The sequence below is a fragment of the Martes martes genome (genome assembly GCF_963455335.1).
Source record: "Martes martes genome assembly, chromosome: 11".
Classification (NCBI taxonomy): domain Eukaryota; kingdom Metazoa; phylum Chordata; class Mammalia; order Carnivora; family Mustelidae; genus Martes; species Martes martes.
Window position 1 is genome coordinate 922,723 of NC_137899.1, and position 16,129 is coordinate 938,851.

At 63.4% G+C, this 16,129-nt stretch overlaps 1 protein-coding gene across 6 annotated transcripts; it reads right to left on the minus strand.

The window, feature by feature from the left end:
- Nucleotides 1-3,900: 3,900 nt before the first annotated feature.
- POLM (DNA polymerase mu) lies at nucleotides 3,901-12,663 on the minus strand. 6 transcript variants are annotated; one of them, XM_080818543.1, is made up of 11 exons: nucleotides 12,306-12,663; nucleotides 10,654-10,840; nucleotides 9,908-10,006; nucleotides 9,599-9,772; nucleotides 8,849-8,920; nucleotides 7,253-7,373; nucleotides 5,954-6,104; nucleotides 5,732-5,834; nucleotides 5,403-5,633; nucleotides 5,245-5,328; nucleotides 3,901-5,077 (listed from the first exon to the last, which is right to left on the minus strand). In XM_080818543.1, exons 1-11 carry the CDS (start codon nucleotides 12,497-12,499, stop codon nucleotides 4,991-4,993), a joined length of 1,503 nt encoding a protein of 500 aa, XP_080674669.1. In that variant the 5' UTR covers nucleotides 12,500-12,663; the 3' UTR covers nucleotides 3,901-4,990. The 6 variants fall into 6 exon arrangements, with proteins under 6 accessions (XP_080674669.1, XP_080674667.1, XP_080674664.1 ...); XM_080818541.1 differs by having other exon boundaries at nucleotides 5,954-6,086; nucleotides 9,599-9,769; nucleotides 12,306-12,642; XM_080818538.1 differs by having other exon boundaries at nucleotides 9,599-9,769; nucleotides 12,306-12,642.
- Between the last annotated feature and the right edge of the window lie 3,466 nt (nucleotides 12,664-16,129).

The following is a 16,129-nucleotide window of genomic DNA, read 5'->3' on the forward strand; positions in this document are numbered from 1 at the left end:
AGCCACTAAATACTTTTCTTTAAAGATTTTATTTATTTGAGAGAGTGAATGAGCGGGCAAGAGAGCACAAGAACGGGGGAGGGGTAGAGGGAGAAGCAGGCTCCCCGCCGAGTAAGGAGTCTGATGCCGGACTCGATCTCGGGACCCTGGGATCAAGTCCTGAGCTGAACGCCAATATTTCACTGACAGCCACGCAGGCGGCCCCATAAACGTGGTATCTACAAAGAAATGCAGTCAGGAAAGAAGACATAGAGGACAACTGTTCGCCTAACCCCAAACCACGCAGTAGTTTCATTCAACGGGAAGGGTCTGGCCTCGGACACGGGCACCGTCTGCGCAGCAGCTAACGGAAACGGGGCTGCTTCTACTCTCGGACTCTACTCCTCACACCGCTGACCACCCTCACCCCACCAGGCAGCTCTCCGCCGGGGAGAACCGGGGGTCCCACCATCTCTCTCGGCTCTAACGCCGTGTCCCTGTGACCGCTTCGACCCCACAGGGGAAGGGCTCAGTCCCCAAAACTGCCCCCGCTTCACAGCCGATGGCAAGCCCCAGCTGCTCTCCCGTACTTCCGCCAGGTCAGCCACCGATCCGGCTTCCCACAAGCCCCTGTCTGGGTTTGATACTTTGCTAGAACAACTCCCAGAACTCAGGGCAACTCTTTCATTTACCGGTTTATTAGACAATAAAGAACATGGTAACAGGCCTGTTCAAATGGATAACGGGGTGCGTAGGGTGAGGTCTTGAAGGGTCCCGAATGTATCAGCTCCTGCTCCTCAACCTTGGGGAACTGGGGTGCTCCAGCCTCTGGCACAGGACGTGTCCCCACCCCAGCAGCTCTCCGAACCCATACTTCAGGGACTTTAATGGAGTGACTGATTATGGACATCTCCAGCACCTCTCCCCTCCCTTGAGCTTGGGGCTAGGCTTCTTTTTTTTTTTTTTTTTTTTTAAGATTTTATTTATTTATTTGACAGAGATCACAAGTAGGCAGAGAGGCAGGCAGAGGGAGGGGGGGAAGCAGGCTCCCTGCTGAGCAGAGAGCCTGGTGCAGGGCTTGATCCCAGAACCCTGGGATCATGACCTGAGCCGAAAGCAGAGGCTTTAACCCACTGAGCCACTCAGGCGCCCCTGGGGCTGGGCTTCTAATCATGGCCACATCCTGAACACCTCACTGGAAAAAAGACACTCTTTTCACCTGAGACATTGCATGGGATTTAGGACCCTGGCCAGGAGGTGGATGGGAAGACCAAATATATTTTATAAATATTTTTATTCTATTTAAATATTTTTCTATAAATATTACATGCAGATATAAATATATAAATATAAATATTATAAACATATTTTTAAAAAGATTTTTATTTGAGACAGAAAGAGAGAGAGCAGGAGTGGGGAGGAGGACAAGCAGGCTTCGGGCTGAGCAGGTGCCCGACACAGGGCTGGGTTGCAGGACGCTGAGATCAGGACCTGAACTGAAGTCAAGAGGCTGACGCCCAACCGACTGAGCCAGCCAGGTGCCCTATGCATCACAGTATCACAGGCAAACACAGTGAATTAAAGACACGTTATACTCTGGACTTTTAAAAATCACCCAATTCCATGCTGGCTTCAAGGAACTCACCGTAAATATAAGGCACGTTGGTTAAAGTGAACGGTATCAAAGACCCTGATACCATCACTCATCAAAGACACCAGAGACAGCTGCAGGCAGGATCTGTAATGTACAAACTCCAGCACAGACTCCGGTAGCAAATAAAATGGACTTCGTACACCACGACATTTATGCCGGGAGGTTAACTCTGAAAGCCAGTTAATATACCATATCAGGAGAACATTACGTTTTTTGATAGAAATGACTCATGATCATCTCAATGAATGGGGGAAAAAAAGCATTTGACAAAATTCAACACCCCTTCCTGACAAAAACACTCAGAAAACTAGGAATAAAGCTGAACTTCCTCCACTGGATAAAGGTCACCTACAGAGGCCAGACCCCTAACGTCATCTCAGTGGGGAAACGCCGAGCCCACGACCGGGTGCTGGACAAAGGGGCCCGCGCCCGCCTGCGGCTTCCCGGAGGCTCCGGCCAGGCCGGCGAGGCCACACACGCAAGTAGCAGGGGACCTGAAATCGCTCCCAGTCACACACGGCAGGGCTGTTGGCGTGGACAGACGGAACGGCCAGGAATCTACACTAACACTGACTCTGTCCGGTGTCGGGGCCCACAGCGATGCGCCAGGGGCGGCGGGTGTCCGAGTGCTCGTAGTGACCAACTGGAAACCGAGAGCATCTGCCACGGTGCCCAGGGAGGAGGGCGTCAGGCGCAAACCCAACAGAGGACGCCAGTGTCTCTGTTGAAAACCGCACAACCCGGACGGAAGGGTCGCAGTCAAGCAGTCAGGAGCAGAGACGGCCTGTGTTCGCGAGTCCCCGAGCAGTGCTTCGTAGACAGACAAGCGGACTCCAAAATCGCTGCGGAGAGTCGGGGGAGGAGCCGCACAACGTGGGGAGAACAGAGTCAGGGGGCTCTCGCCGGCTCCCCAGTTCCGGGCGGTCGAGTCGGGATGGTACTTTCGAAGCGACGGGCACAGCAAGGGAGGAACAGAAGAGAACCCAGCGACGGCCCCGCACAAAAACGGCCAACGGACGTCTCAGGAAGGCTCGAAGGCCATCTGGGAGGGAAAAGATGGTCTTGTCGCAGACGGTGCCGGAACCCCGGCATCCACGTGCAGACACCAGATTCCCAACCTCAGCCTCGAACTTACAACAAAAGTAACTCAAAATGAGTCCTACACCTAGGCGTAAATTGCATGTTCTACAAGGAAAGAGAGAAAAACGTTTGTTTGTAACCTCGGGTCAGAGACGTGACCCAAAATCATGAGGACAGACACTGGCAGCCTGACGCAGGGGTAAGGCAGCCCTCGTAAAAGGTAAACCGTGGGCTCGGGAAGTACCGGGCTGAGGAGTGAACACTCGCCCGCCCACGGAATGGCTGCGCGCCACCTACGGCAAGGGACCCACACACAGACTGTAGACACCGATGGCACAGCAGGGACCCTGCGCTGAGCGCTGGGGACGGCGGGCCGCGCCCCCGGGACACCGCGAGTGTGGCCGAGGACCCGGTGCCGGGCTCCGAGGACACCGAGCCAGCGCATGTGCGATGTGGGCGCCCTGCAGGGCAAGCCGGCATGGTCTCAGAAAGTGGCACACCCTCACCCCATGAGCCCAGGAAACCCCGCGTCTCCCCGTGTGCCCGAGACAAAGGAAAACCCGTATGTCCAAGTCTGTGGCGGTTCTCGGTGTCTTGTTGTCACCGGAGCCTGGGGGCTCCGTGGGTGGAAGGGGGGACAGCGGGCACCCGAGGACCCTCAGAGGCACTGTGTGGAGGGGCCGGTCTCAGAAGCGCACACGGAGTCCACCTGCACTCACGGGACATTCCGCAGGAAACCCGCAGGGACAGGGAAGCACCATGACAGCACGTGACGGCGACGGGACAGCACAGGGGCGTCCCGATGCTGAGCAGGCACGCTGCGGGAAGGCCACCTCCCTTAGAGGAGTCTGGGAGCCGCACCAGCTCGGGAGGGAGCCTGCCATGCTGCCCAGGCTTCACCAGAGCCCCCGACTTCCTCCATCGGACTCGCACAGAGCAGCCCCTCCCAACCTCCTCCTCCTGGTCCTGTCCTGACCGCGGCTCTCCTGCCGTTCCCAAGAAACCCATTTTGCTGGTACAACCACTGGCTGTTTTATTTCAAGGCTGGCCTGGTGGAGGTGGACGTGTCTACACGTTACAAGTTGTCAAACCGTACACCAAAAAGAGTCAAGGTTACTGCAAGTTACTTTAAAATTTTTTACTTATTTTTATTTTATATATATATATATTTTTTTTTTTTTAATTTGTCAGAGAGAGGGAGAGAGAGAGCGCGCGCACGAGCGAGCACAGGCAGAGGCAGAGGGAGAAGCAGGCTCCCCGCCGAGCAAGGAGCCCGCTGCGGGACTCGATCCAGGACGCTGGGATCATGACCTGAGCCAAAGGCAGCTGCTCAAAAAACCGAGCCACCTAGACGTCCCTGCAAGTTACTTTAAAAAAATATTTTTTATTCCAGCGAGTGGTCCAGGGAGTCCTAACCTGACAGAGACCTGTGCGTCGGGACAGCGTTCCGCGTGGACAGTCCAGCAGCGAAGGCACTGGAGCGGGAGCAGGCCCGAGGGCCAAGCAGGGGACTCCGCACACTCAGTGCCCCTCCGTGACGGCCCCACGGGCGTGTGCGGCTCCGTCAGAGCGGGAGGAGGGGTGCAGAGGAGGCCAGGGGTCAGGGGAACGCAGGAATGCCAGGCCGCTGGGGGCCACAGTGAGGACCCCGGAATGCTGGGCAGGGTCAGGAGCTGCGGAATGTGGGGAACGAGGGGGGCCCTGCACGACCTGCTGTTAAAGGCCCGAGAACAGAGCTTGGAAGAGCAAAGGCAGAGCTGGGACGCCTGCTTGGGAGGTGGGGGTCAGCACCTGAAAGTCTCTCCCCCACCCCAGCTCCAGCTCTGTGTCCTGTCCCTCTCCAGATGCTGGCGGACTCTCGGGGCAGGGGGGCTCCAGGCCCTCATCCCCCGGCTCAGAGCCCTGGGAGACCACCACCCACCACCTCGGGCTCTGCAACCGCCCCACCAGGGAGAGAGCACCAGTCACGTTCTCACTGGCCCAGGGGCACCCTGCCTTGGTGCCCCCAGCCCCCAACCATCACCCCAAAGCCGATGGGGGCCAGGTGCCCCGCGCTCCCCCATCACAGCAGCACGTTCAGAACACAGAGCTTGGTTTGGTCCACATGCTCATTTCATTGGATCCTGGACTGGAAGTTGGGGAACGGGGGAGAAGCGCCCCGCACGGTGGGGCTCGGGTCAGGGGTCGGCAGGGGCGAGGGCCTGGGGCAGCAGCGCAGCTTCTCCCGGAGCCCACCGGGCCTGGCTCGCCAGAGCGGAGTGGGCCGGGCAGGCAGGTTCAGGCGTTTCTCTGCTCTGGAGGAAGGTAGTCGAGGCCCAGGAGCCTGAATATGTCTTCCTCGGAGGCCACACGGAGCAGCATCTTCTGCGGCAGGAGTGCGGGCGTCACGGCCTGGGAGCGCCCCCCCACCCCCGCCCCCGCCCCCCACGGCCACCGCCGGCTTCCTTAGGGAGGGTGTGGGGAGGGCGTGGGGAAGGGCAGCCCAAGGCGGCAGCAGGTTCCTCCCCCGGGTGTCCCCCCCAGCAACGCACCTGCTCGGGGTCAAAGAGCCCGTGGCTGTTCAGGCACAGCCCTCTCTCCTTCCGGCTGAAGCGGCGCAGCTCCCGCTCGAAATGCTGGGGAGAGCGGGGTCGTGGCAGGGCCGCGACCCCCCGCAGCCCCCTGCCCGGCCCCCACGGCACACGCCTACCTTAGAGCCCGTCCAGCCAAGCAGGGCGAAGGGGAGCTGGCTGACAGGGACGGCCACCAGGTCCACGCGCATGGCCCGCCTGTGGGCGCCCCCCGCCACCGCCCCTGGGGGATGAGGCCGGCAGAAAATGCAGAAACTCCTCTCGAAGGCATCCATGGTGTGGCTGTGCCGGGTCTGGCACGCAGCGTCTTCGGGGTGGCCGCGGTGGTGCTGGTGGTACAGGACAAGGCCCTGCGGGCAGAGCAGGTGTGGCCGCTGCCGCGGGGCAGGGCCGGGGCAGAAACCCGGGTCCCACAGTCCTCCCAGCCCAGGCAGCCCGAGCCCCTCACCTGCCTCTCCAGGCGGCGCATCACGCGGGGCAGGAGCCCCGTCACCAGGCCGTCCTGGGGGTGGCTGAGCAGCAAGTCCACGTCGTGGCCGTGCAACTTACCCCTGCGGGGGCAACGTCCGCCCGTCTGACTCGGGCCGCGCAGTGCTGTGGCCGTGCACTCCCCGTCCCGGGAGCAAGGCCCAGCTCCACGCCTTCCCCGAGGGCTGTCAGACCCCCTCACCTCCGGAAGCCGCCCACCAGCGTCACGGTGGCCCCGGGCAGGACGGCCACCGCGGCAGCCTCCACCTCCTGCTGCAGGGCCTCGGCCTCTGGCCGCTGCACCGGGACGCTCAGCTCACGGTAGTGCTGGAGTCCTGCAGAAGCACGGGCCCCTGACCGTCCCCGCCCCACCGGTCGCACTCTCCCCCGGACCTCCTCGCCCCGAGGTAGAGGAAACCGTAGATCCGCGGGCAGCTGCACGGAAGGGCAGAAGCCCCCACGTACTCCCCCCACTCCCCACCAGGGCAATGACTATCCATCCCATCGGGGTGCTGGTGTGGATGCCTTCACGATGCAGACCCTACCCCTTGAGGCCTCAGTTTTCCTCTCCATAAAATGGGCCAGAGGTGATAAGGACGTGAAAGAGGCAGAACCCCTTCACCGGAGCCCTGGTCCATCTCGGCACCCGCGGGGGCACCGCTACCTCCTGCACGGTCAGTAGAGGTTTCAGGGGGCAGCAACGGCACCTGGGGGCACGGGCTCTCAGTAGGTGGTTCCTGACCACATCATGGGGGGACGAGCGGCCAAGTGGCATCAGCAGTGACAGCTCCTCTGTCACAGACATGTGATTCCCTGGGTCTCATGGCATGGGGTCCCCATACAGCCTCCCCTTCCCCAGCCCGGGGGAAATGTTCCAAGACATGGTGGGTGCCAGGCTGCGGAACGACTTCGGCCAGGGCCCCCAACCCCAGCCACGCGGGGAAAACAGAGCGTCTAAGCCCTGCAACCCACTGGCCTCACACAGAGCTGCTCACGGAACCACACGCTTCATAGAGAATGTAACGGAGGCTCAGAGAAGTCAAGTCCCAGGGCCATGGTCACCCAGCTAGGGGCCAAGGCAGGATCCAGCCCAGGCCTGACCCACTCTCAAGCTCACACTCATTCCATGGCACAGGGCCCCCTGCCATCACAGGCCCTGACCTGCCACACAGGTCCCCGTGCCATCTGCCAGTGCACCAGGACACCAGCCCCGTGCTGGCAAGCTGTGCACAGGGCACTGGCCACTGAGACCCAGCCTCCTCTTCCTGGTCCAGCCGGGAGGCACCGACGTCACAGCAGTCACTGTCACCATCGCTGTTTGCTGTGGATGGGCTGCAATGGATCCAGACTCCACCCCGCCAGAGAGGCCTGCCTGCCCCGGGACCTCCATGCACTGACCCCACACCCTACCGTCCAGGAAGCCCCCCGGCATGTGCCATGGGCCGGTGCTGAGGACTCCAGGTGTGGGCAGCCCGGGGTCCTGCCCTTCTCAGAGGCTCACCTGCTCTCTGCTGCTGGGTCAGCCTTTGGAGCTGTTCGTGGAGGCTGTCCAGGGTCCGCAGCCCATCCCGGTACCAGCGGTCAGCAGTCTTTACCCCAACCCCGAAGATCCCGGTGAAAAGCTGTTTGGGAGACGAGCACAGTGTGGTCAGGAGCAAAGTCCTGACAGAAGACACAGACGGCCACAACCGTTGGCAAGGGCAGCGCTGCCCTGGGCCGCCCCGTGGCCACTCCCAGCTGTCTGGTTCCAGCAGCCTGCCCAAGGCCACACAGTGGACATGCAGGCAGGATTCAAACCCCTAGGCTGGCCTGCGCAGGGGACAGCCTGGACAGACCCCGCTGCACCTCCCTCCAAGGGCCCTGCTCCGGCAACCTCTCTCCCCAGGGCCCATGCAGGTCCAGCCCGGAAGTCCAGCACCACACACCAGTCATGGCCACAGCCTCCTGTCCACTGGGAACCACACCAAGCAGGAGTCACTGCCTGGCCACAAGGAAATACAGCATGGGGGCCAACCTCTTGTGGGGGACAGCTGGTGCCACGTGGGCTTCCCACATGGGTGGGGGGCCTGGACCCCAGCCCCAACAAGTCACTCTTTCCTTCCTGACCACAGCTCACTGGTCAGACACAGGCATCTGCTCTAGCCAAGCCCCTCCCTGGCAATTTTTGGAAATAAAACAGAAGGTCAGGCCTGTGCCCTGGTAGCGGCTGTAACCCACGGAACGGGAAGCTTCCGTGGCCGGGTCTCAGCTGGCAAGCGGGCCAGCGCGCGGAAAGGAGGGTGACTCTGGTGGCCCTTGGGTCCTCTGGATACAGCCCTGGCCCTCTCGGGCTATGCTGGCCGTCCTTCCTTCCCTCGACCCCCTGAGCCAAGCCCGCGTCCCGACAGGAAAAATGCTCCGAAACGCCCAACCCTGTTGCTTAAACAACGAACTTCTGGTTGTTGACCCGCCTCTCTGCCAGCCTGGGCGCTCACCTGGCACCCCCCAGCCTTCACACGTGGCTCCTCTCCCTGTCTGAAGCCCCCCATTGGCCCCTAGCACATTCGGGGCCACCCCCAGAGCCCCATCGGCCCACCCTGCCAGGGAAGCCCCCCGCCCCAGCTGGTCGCTGACGGGACAGGTGTCAGAGCAGCGAGACGGAGGCGGCCACAAGAGCTCGGGCACGTCCTGTCAGAGACAGGAGGAACGGGGGCAGGTACGCTATGGACACAGGCGGGGCGACAGGCGAGATCATAAAGAGGGAGACCGTGTGAGGAGGGGCAGCCCGTAGACTCGGCTCTGGGAGGAAGTCGGTTTCGTCCAGCAGGCTCCGTTCGAGATGCCGGTGGACACAGCACACCGGACACTGTCCCACTGACGGTCCGACGAGAACAGGCGCTGCCGAGTGATGAACGCACTGCCCCGCGCTCAGCATGAGCTTCCCTGGCCCCGCTCGGCCTGGCTGCCTCACGCACATCGGGTGTCAGCCAGCTGCCGCCGCCTCCGTGAGACCCCCTCCGAGCCCTGGGCGCCCTGCTCGCCTCCCGTCCACAGAGGGAGCTGCGCTGTGCTCCCGGGGAGGGCTCCAAGCCCCTGCTGGGGTCCGCCCTGCACGTACCTTCATGGTCTGGTACCGCTCTGACCGCCGGACCCTCTCCACCTCCTCACACACCCCATGTTCCAGCAGCTCCTGGGGGACCAAGCAAACGGTTCAGCCCGACTGGAGACGAGGGCAGGGCACAAGGACCAGGCGGGACCCCAACACTCAGCAAGGCAGCTTCATCCGATCAGGACCCACTTGGAAATACAGACCACGCCTGGGGAGGCATCAGCGCTCCTGGCTTCATGGCCCTCGGCCCAGGGAACACGGGCCACCTCTCAGATGAATGACAGGTCCCGAGATACGTAAACCACGGCTTTTCCAAACACAGGGGGCACGTTCAACAGGCCTTTGCGTAAAAGCTTAACTGAGTTCAAAAGTATGTCTGGTCCCCACGTGTTCTCCCAGGGGCAAGTGTACCCTTTACATGGCCCACTTCGCAGGACACGCGAAGGACCTAACGTTTTAGGTTCTTACATACTATGTATGTTAAAAGGAGGTGTTCCAAGTCAAGGGCTCCCCTCCACCATCCCAGACAGCAGGCCGCCACCGGCGATGCCAGCTACCAGTGCTGCCCGGTCCCTCCCAACCCCACAGTGTGACCCCATTTACGGACGAGGAACGTGAGCAGATGCGGCTTGCCCGGGACCGGAAGCTGGCCTGCACAGCTGCCCTGAGCCGCCGACCCCCGCGCTCACGGTCCCTGGGCCGCCTCACCTGCCTGCCCACACTCCCCACTCCACCAGGCTGAGTGTGCGGAGCACCCACCTGGACGACCCTGCGGGAGTGTTCTCCAAAGTGAGGCAGCCCCTGCAGCTGGCTCGGGGCCGTGACCTGGCTCGGAAGGGCCTTGAGCACGGCGGCGGCTCTGCGGAAGGAGAGGAAGCGGCCCTCGCTGCCCTCAAAGCCCGCGGCCTCCGCAAGCACCTCCAGAGCCTCCTGCTGGGAGAGGCCCTTGGTGAGGGGGGAGCGGGTCCGGCTCCCCCCAACTCTCCCAAGCTGGGACAGGGCACAGTAGCAGGGCTCCCGGGAGCAGGCCTGGCCCCACCCCGGGGAGGCTGGGAACGCAGGGCTCACCGAGAGGCTGGTGTTGGGGTGTGTGAGCGGCGTGGGGCGCTGGCAGGCGTAGGGCGGCACCCTCGCGGGGCCAGACGGCGCTTTCCCGGGCACAGCCGCCTGGGGACGGGCGATACAGAGGCCAAGCAGAGGCTGAGGGCTCCCGGGGCCAGGCAGCCCCTGGAGCCCCACCCCGACAAGGACAGGAGGGGCAGAGCAGGCCGAGGAGGGGCTCCTCACCCACCGCAGCGGCAGGCACGGTCCCTGTGGGCTCTTAGGGGCGACACTTCCTGTCACTGCACGTGGTGAGTGCTCCACCTCCTGAAGCCCTTGCGGTCAAGTGGGCTAGCAGCGCTCGTCGTCCCCCTCGCAGACAGGGAGGGCAGCTCGTGGCCCACAGGCAGAGCCCGGGTCTGAATTTGGGACGCCCGACTCTGAGCCCACACACACCGGCATCCCCCAGGAAGCACTGCACAGGGCAGCAGCCACAGACCCACCTTCGGGTCCTCGGGTCATCTGACTGGGACTGACTTGAACAAAATAGGCCTGAAGATGCTCGAAATGACTAGACCCCAAGGGCTCATAGCAACGATGAGAGCAGGAGCCGAGACGGCCTGGCCTCCCAGGGCCCCTGGTGGTCTGCACTGAGCCCCACTGCCCCCCTCATCTGTCAGCACGGCGGTGCCGCTGACAGGTCACCTGTCCCCTCCGAGCCACAACCTGCACCGGCATTCTCCGCCGGCCCCATGCTGGGCCACCCAGCTCACCTCCAGGCGGTGCCGACGCTCCACGGGCACGGGCTGCCCAGCCGCCATGCTTTCCGTGAACCAGCTGATGTCCAGCAGCTCCGGGCGGGTGCACTCTGGAGCAGAGGCCGCCGCCGCCCTGCGCTCCTGCCAGCACCTGGCCTCCTCCGCGGAGGTCTGTTCCATTACCACGTGCGTCACCTCGGAGCTGGGCAGAGAGAGGGGACAGAGCTGACGCCCAGAGGTCCTTCCTGCCTCGCTCCGCCTTGGCTCACAGTCCCCTCCGCCGGGTGAGCCCCCATTCCTGCTTCCAGCAACCTCCTCAGAAACCCCTTCTCACCGATGACCACGTGTGCCGCCCCCCCCCCCCACAGAGCCGCGGCCCAGCCCAAGTTTCTGTCCACTCGTCTGTCCTCTCCCCGGACCCCTGAGAACGGAGGCCGGGCCCTGAGCCTCTCCATCGGCTGAACCCAGGCTGCTCGGGTCTGAACCCCAGCTCTGCCACACACGCTGCATGGCCTTGGGCATCTCACTTCTCTGTGCCCTGATTTCCTCCTCTTTAAAGCCGTTAACAACGTGACTACCGCGTAGGGTTGTTACAGAGACTAAACAAACTCCCAAGCCAAAGGGCTGAGAGGCTTAGCGCCCCGCACACTAAACTCCCCCGGGCGGGTCTAACCACCGGGAACGGTTAAATCACTTCGGAACAAACCAGAACGAACGCTGCTGGGGGACTGGCCCCTGGTTTGCTTGCTCTGGGAGCTTCGAACCTACGGGAACCCATGTCCTTCATCGCACCCGCGTCTCCGCGCCCAGCCCAGGGTTTTTGCCGATCTCGGAGCCTCCCTCGCGTCGCTGCCTCTGCCTCTGCCGGAGGGGCCAGGTCGGTCTGGCTAACAGGGCGAGACGCACTCGCCCAGGGCGGCCGGCGGGGAGCCGGTGATACCCTCACCCACCCCAAACGGCCCTCGGGCTCCTCCCGGGGCCCCGGGCACACCCCCTCTGCCTGCCCCACGGAGCACTCCTGGCCCTAACCGCTGGCACCGCCGCTGAAGGGGGCATTCGGGGAAGCCAGGAGGGCACGAAGAGCCGCGGTCCGCTGGAATCCGAGACCGCGGGCGCCTCCGCGGCGGGGTGAGTCGGCTCAGATCTTAGTGTCGCCGCCGGAAAGAAACGCGGCGCGCAAGTGGCTGGTCCCCGCGAAGTCTGAGCACGCACGTGGGGGCTGAGGCTGTCCCACCACGCAGCAGCGTCCGCGGGGCCGGCCGGCCGGGCCGTACCCGCACAGCCGGCCCTCGGTCCCCTGGCGCCCCCCGACCACGAAGGCGCCGCGGGCAGGCGCCCCCCGACCATGAAGACGCCCCGGCAGCTGCCCCCCAGGGTGCCGCGGGCAGGAGCCCCGGGCAGGCGCCCCCATGAAGACGCCCCGGGCAGGCGCCCCCCGACCACGAAGACGCCGCGGGCAGGCGCCCCCCGACCACGAAGACGCCCCGGCAGCGGCCCCCCAGGGTGCCGCGGGCAGGAGCCCCGGGCAGGCGCCCCCATGAAGACGCCCCGGGCAGGCGCCCCCCGACCACGAAGACGCCGCGGGCAGGCGCCCCCCGACCACGAAGACGCCCCGGCAGCGGCCCCCCAGGGCGCCCCGGGCCGCAGGCTGCCCCGCGGCGGCGCACCTGTAGGCGTCCAGGACCCGGAAGCCCTTGGAGAGCGCCAGGCGCGTGAGGAAGGCGCGGCGGCTGCGGCCCATGCGCGGCTCGGCCAGGTGGATGGCGACGCCGGGGAAGCGCGGCGGGCCGGGGCGGGCGGGGCCGGGGCGGGCCGGGCCGCCGGGGGAGCCGGTCCGCGCTCGCCGCCGCCGCGGTAGCATCCTGGCTCCGCGCGGGCCGCCGCCGGGAAGAGGCGCGCGGAAGCCGGAAGAAAGGTGCCCGAGGCGGGCTGGCGGGGGACGTGGCAGCCGGCGGAGCGAGCGAGCAGGCCGCGCCCCGCACACCCCGGGCGGCTCGGGGCGCCCCCGGCCCCACCGACGACCGTTCGCGCCCGCGGCCGGGCCTCCATGCAAATACACCAGAGGCCACGCCTTTTATGCAAATAACCGCCTAGCGACCTGGAGAGCGCGGGCGCGGGGGGCGGGCCCGGGGAGAGCGGGGCGGGGCGGGGCGGGGCGGGGTGGGGCCAGCGAGCCCGTGGGCGAGCGCGGGGGCGGGGCCGCGTTGCGCGGGGCTGGGGGCGGGGCCGGAGCCGGGGAGCGCGAGGCTGGGGGCGGGGCCAGGGAGCGCGGGGCGGGGCGGGGTGGGGCCAGCGAGCGCGGGGGCGGGACCGGGGAGCGCGGGCTGGGGGCGGGGCCGCGGAGAGCTGGAGTGGAGTGGAGTGATGCGGGCCGCGGAGCGCTGGGGCGGGGCGGGGCGGGGCGAGGGGGACGCGCTGTCGGAAGGGGCCCGGCGGGAGGCCGGTGGGGAGCGGCGGGGGCGGGATGCGCGCCGGGGGCCGGTAGGGTTAGGGTTAGGACTCTGGGAGCGCGGGAGCATGGGGGCGGGGAGGGCGGGCGTGGGGGGGGCGTACGGGGTGGGGTGGAGAGCGCGGCTGGGGCTGGACGCGTGGGGCGGGGCGCGGCGGGGCGCGGCGGGGCGCGAGGTTGGAACGTGCGGGTCGAGGGGTTTCGGACCCAGTAAGGTGTTTCCGCCCCCCCCCCCCGCACCCTTGGCCGGCCGTTTGGAAAAATAGAAGTTGGCTTCCCCCGTCGCTCCTTAACACCAAAATGAAATCCAGATGCATAAAACGTCCAAATCCAAAAAGCAAGCAAAAAAGGTCCTGGAAAGTCGACTAGTGTCTATCACAATAAACCTGGAGAAGGGGGAGAAAGGAATAGTAAACTTGACCGTGCTGAAATTGAGAATGCGATAAGAATTAATCAAAAGGCCGGCGGAGGGGGGGGAGTGTGTGTCCTGTATTTGGGAATTGTCTAATTCCTGTAATTGCGAAACTGTCCACAGATAAATAAGAAAAAGACGATGATCTAATGGAAAAATTGGCAAGAGCACGGTAGGGATTTCGCAGAAGAACCCTACTCTAAACTCAAACCAGATTGTCTGACCGGCGCACCTGCCGGTGTGCGGGCGCCGGCAATTCGTAGGAGGGACTTCTGGAAGCTGACTTGGTAACCGTATCCGACAAAATGAAAACAAAAATCACAGCAGCCATACCTTTTCCAACACTGGGGCTGTTTTGATTGTGGAGGTCAGTTTGGGAAAGCAGACACCCTGACAGGACGGAGCGTCCCTCTCATCTGCAGGCACTCCCCGTTGGATTCCTTCTGCCGCAGCTGGTTTGGCCCATGCTCAGATGAACAGGTGCGACAGGCCACGTGCAACCCTGTTCCCACCCCTGTCCTTCCTCTTCTCTCCCTGGAGGCCTCCTGTCCCAGCTGGTGGGCACAGGGCTGAGGGAGGAAGGTGCCTCAGGCAGGCCTCTTCCGTCTCCAACACCAGCCTGCCCTCCTGGCACACAAGACGCGCGCCCCCCCGGCCAGGTGGCTTCGGCGGCAGCTCCTTTATCCTTTTCCAGTGCCTGTTTCTCTGGACAGTGGGGAAGGAGGAGTCCCAGGGGCTATAGAAGGGATCAGAGCCTTGTTCCCCACCTCTGGGTCCTGCCTCTCCTCAGGGGGCAGCCATTTCTCCCCTGAAACCACTTGCTTCCCTCTTAATGTCCTCTGTCTCTGGCCAGGGCAGCTGGGTCCCTTCCTGGAGGCAGAGGTAAATTCTAGCGACCCGTCACGTTTACACATTTACATTTACAAACGCTGGGAAGCTTGCAAAATTGAGGAACGTGAGGCTTTCTGCAGGCCCAGGGAGGTTCTGTGGCGGGGAAGGAGCCCCGAGCCCCGAGTCCAGTGAGTAAATCCACAGCACCGCTGGGCGGGGCGCTCTCTCTGCCCAGCGCTCCGCGGACCAACAGGCCGCCATCTGCCCACTGAGAAGTCGAAGCCCGAGCCCTCTACTGCCACTAAGCCTGCCTTCGGGTTCCCAGACGCCTAAGTCCGCCTCAGGGCGTCTCCCCCGGCTGAGACCACTCCTCAAAGAGAGAGGCTACACCAATGGCCCTTGCCTGGGCCCTCGCGGCCACCCTGCGGGCTGCAGTCCTCCCGCCTGTGGGGTGGATTCGTTTTGCCCAGATATGTGAGTTTGCATTTTTCCAAGATGAGTCCTGTTTCCTGTTTCCATTTCCAGCTCAGAGAGGTCCCTGGGGGTGACCTTCACAAAACCTCCCTGGGGACCAGCTTCTCAAAAATTCACTTTGGTGCGCTTTGCACTGCCCTTGGCCTGTGGGGCCAGGCCTCTGCCCTGCCTGCTCTGGGGCCACCCCGGCTTTGGGTCCCTGTCTTTTCAGGCTGCTCGCCGGCGGGATTCCGGACGGCACGCGGTCTGACTGCTGATGCTGCTGGCCCTGGCCCTTCCTGAGCGTCCCTCCACGCCCCTGTGGGTGTGGGGTACCTGCTGCCTCAGTCAGCTCGGGCCGTCACGAAACACCGCAGCGGAAGCTTGACTGACAGACACTTCTCACAGCCTGGAGGCCGGGAGGCCGGGAGGCCGGCATCAGGTGCCGGCAGGGAGACTTGGTTCCGAGGCCTCCTCTCCGGGCTCACGGGGCCTGTTGGTGATCTGTGGAGAGAGGGACAGCGAGAGGAGATCTCTGCCTTGCCACCTGCTGCTAATCCCATTGAATCGAGACCCTACCCTTATGACCCCATTCAACCGTATGACTTCCCAAAAGCCCTATCTCCAGATATAGTCCCACCGGGGGTTAGGGCCGCAGTGGAGGAATTTGAGGGATGTGGGGGAGACACAGTTCACCCGTACCACCTGGCGTTTTCAGGTCCTCAACAAATCGAGTCGCTTCACACGGCAGGAATTTATTCTCTCCCAGTTCTGGAGGCCAGAGTTCTAAGATCTAGGGGTGAGCAGGGCCGTGCTTCCTCTGGAGGCTCAGGGAGGACCCTTCCTGCTCTTCCAGCTTCTGGGGCTCCTGGTGGGCCTAGGCTGGTGGCTGCCGCGCCCCCTCCCTTCCTCTTTTCTTATGAAGGCCCCAGTCATTGGGTTTAAGGACCACCCTAATCCAGGATGACTTCATCTTGAAATTTCTTATCTTTCTTTTTTTATTTTTTAAGATTTTACTCACTTATTTGAGAGAGAGAAGGAGAGAATGAGTGAGAGAACACAAGCAGGGGAGCAGCAGAGGCAGAGGGAGAAGCAGACTCCCCGCTGATCAGGGAGCTGGAGGCAGGGCTGGAACCCAGGACCCTGAGATCACGACCTGAGCCGAAGGCAGACGCTTCACCGACTGAGCCACCCAGGCGCTCCTTGAAATTTCCCATCTGAATGACATCCGCAAAGACCCTTATTCCAAATAAGGTCACATCCTGAGGTTCCAGGTGGACATGAATGGAGGGGGGGCACCGTTTACCCTTCCCCCGAGTGTGCTCTGACCTGGGCTCAGCTCTGGA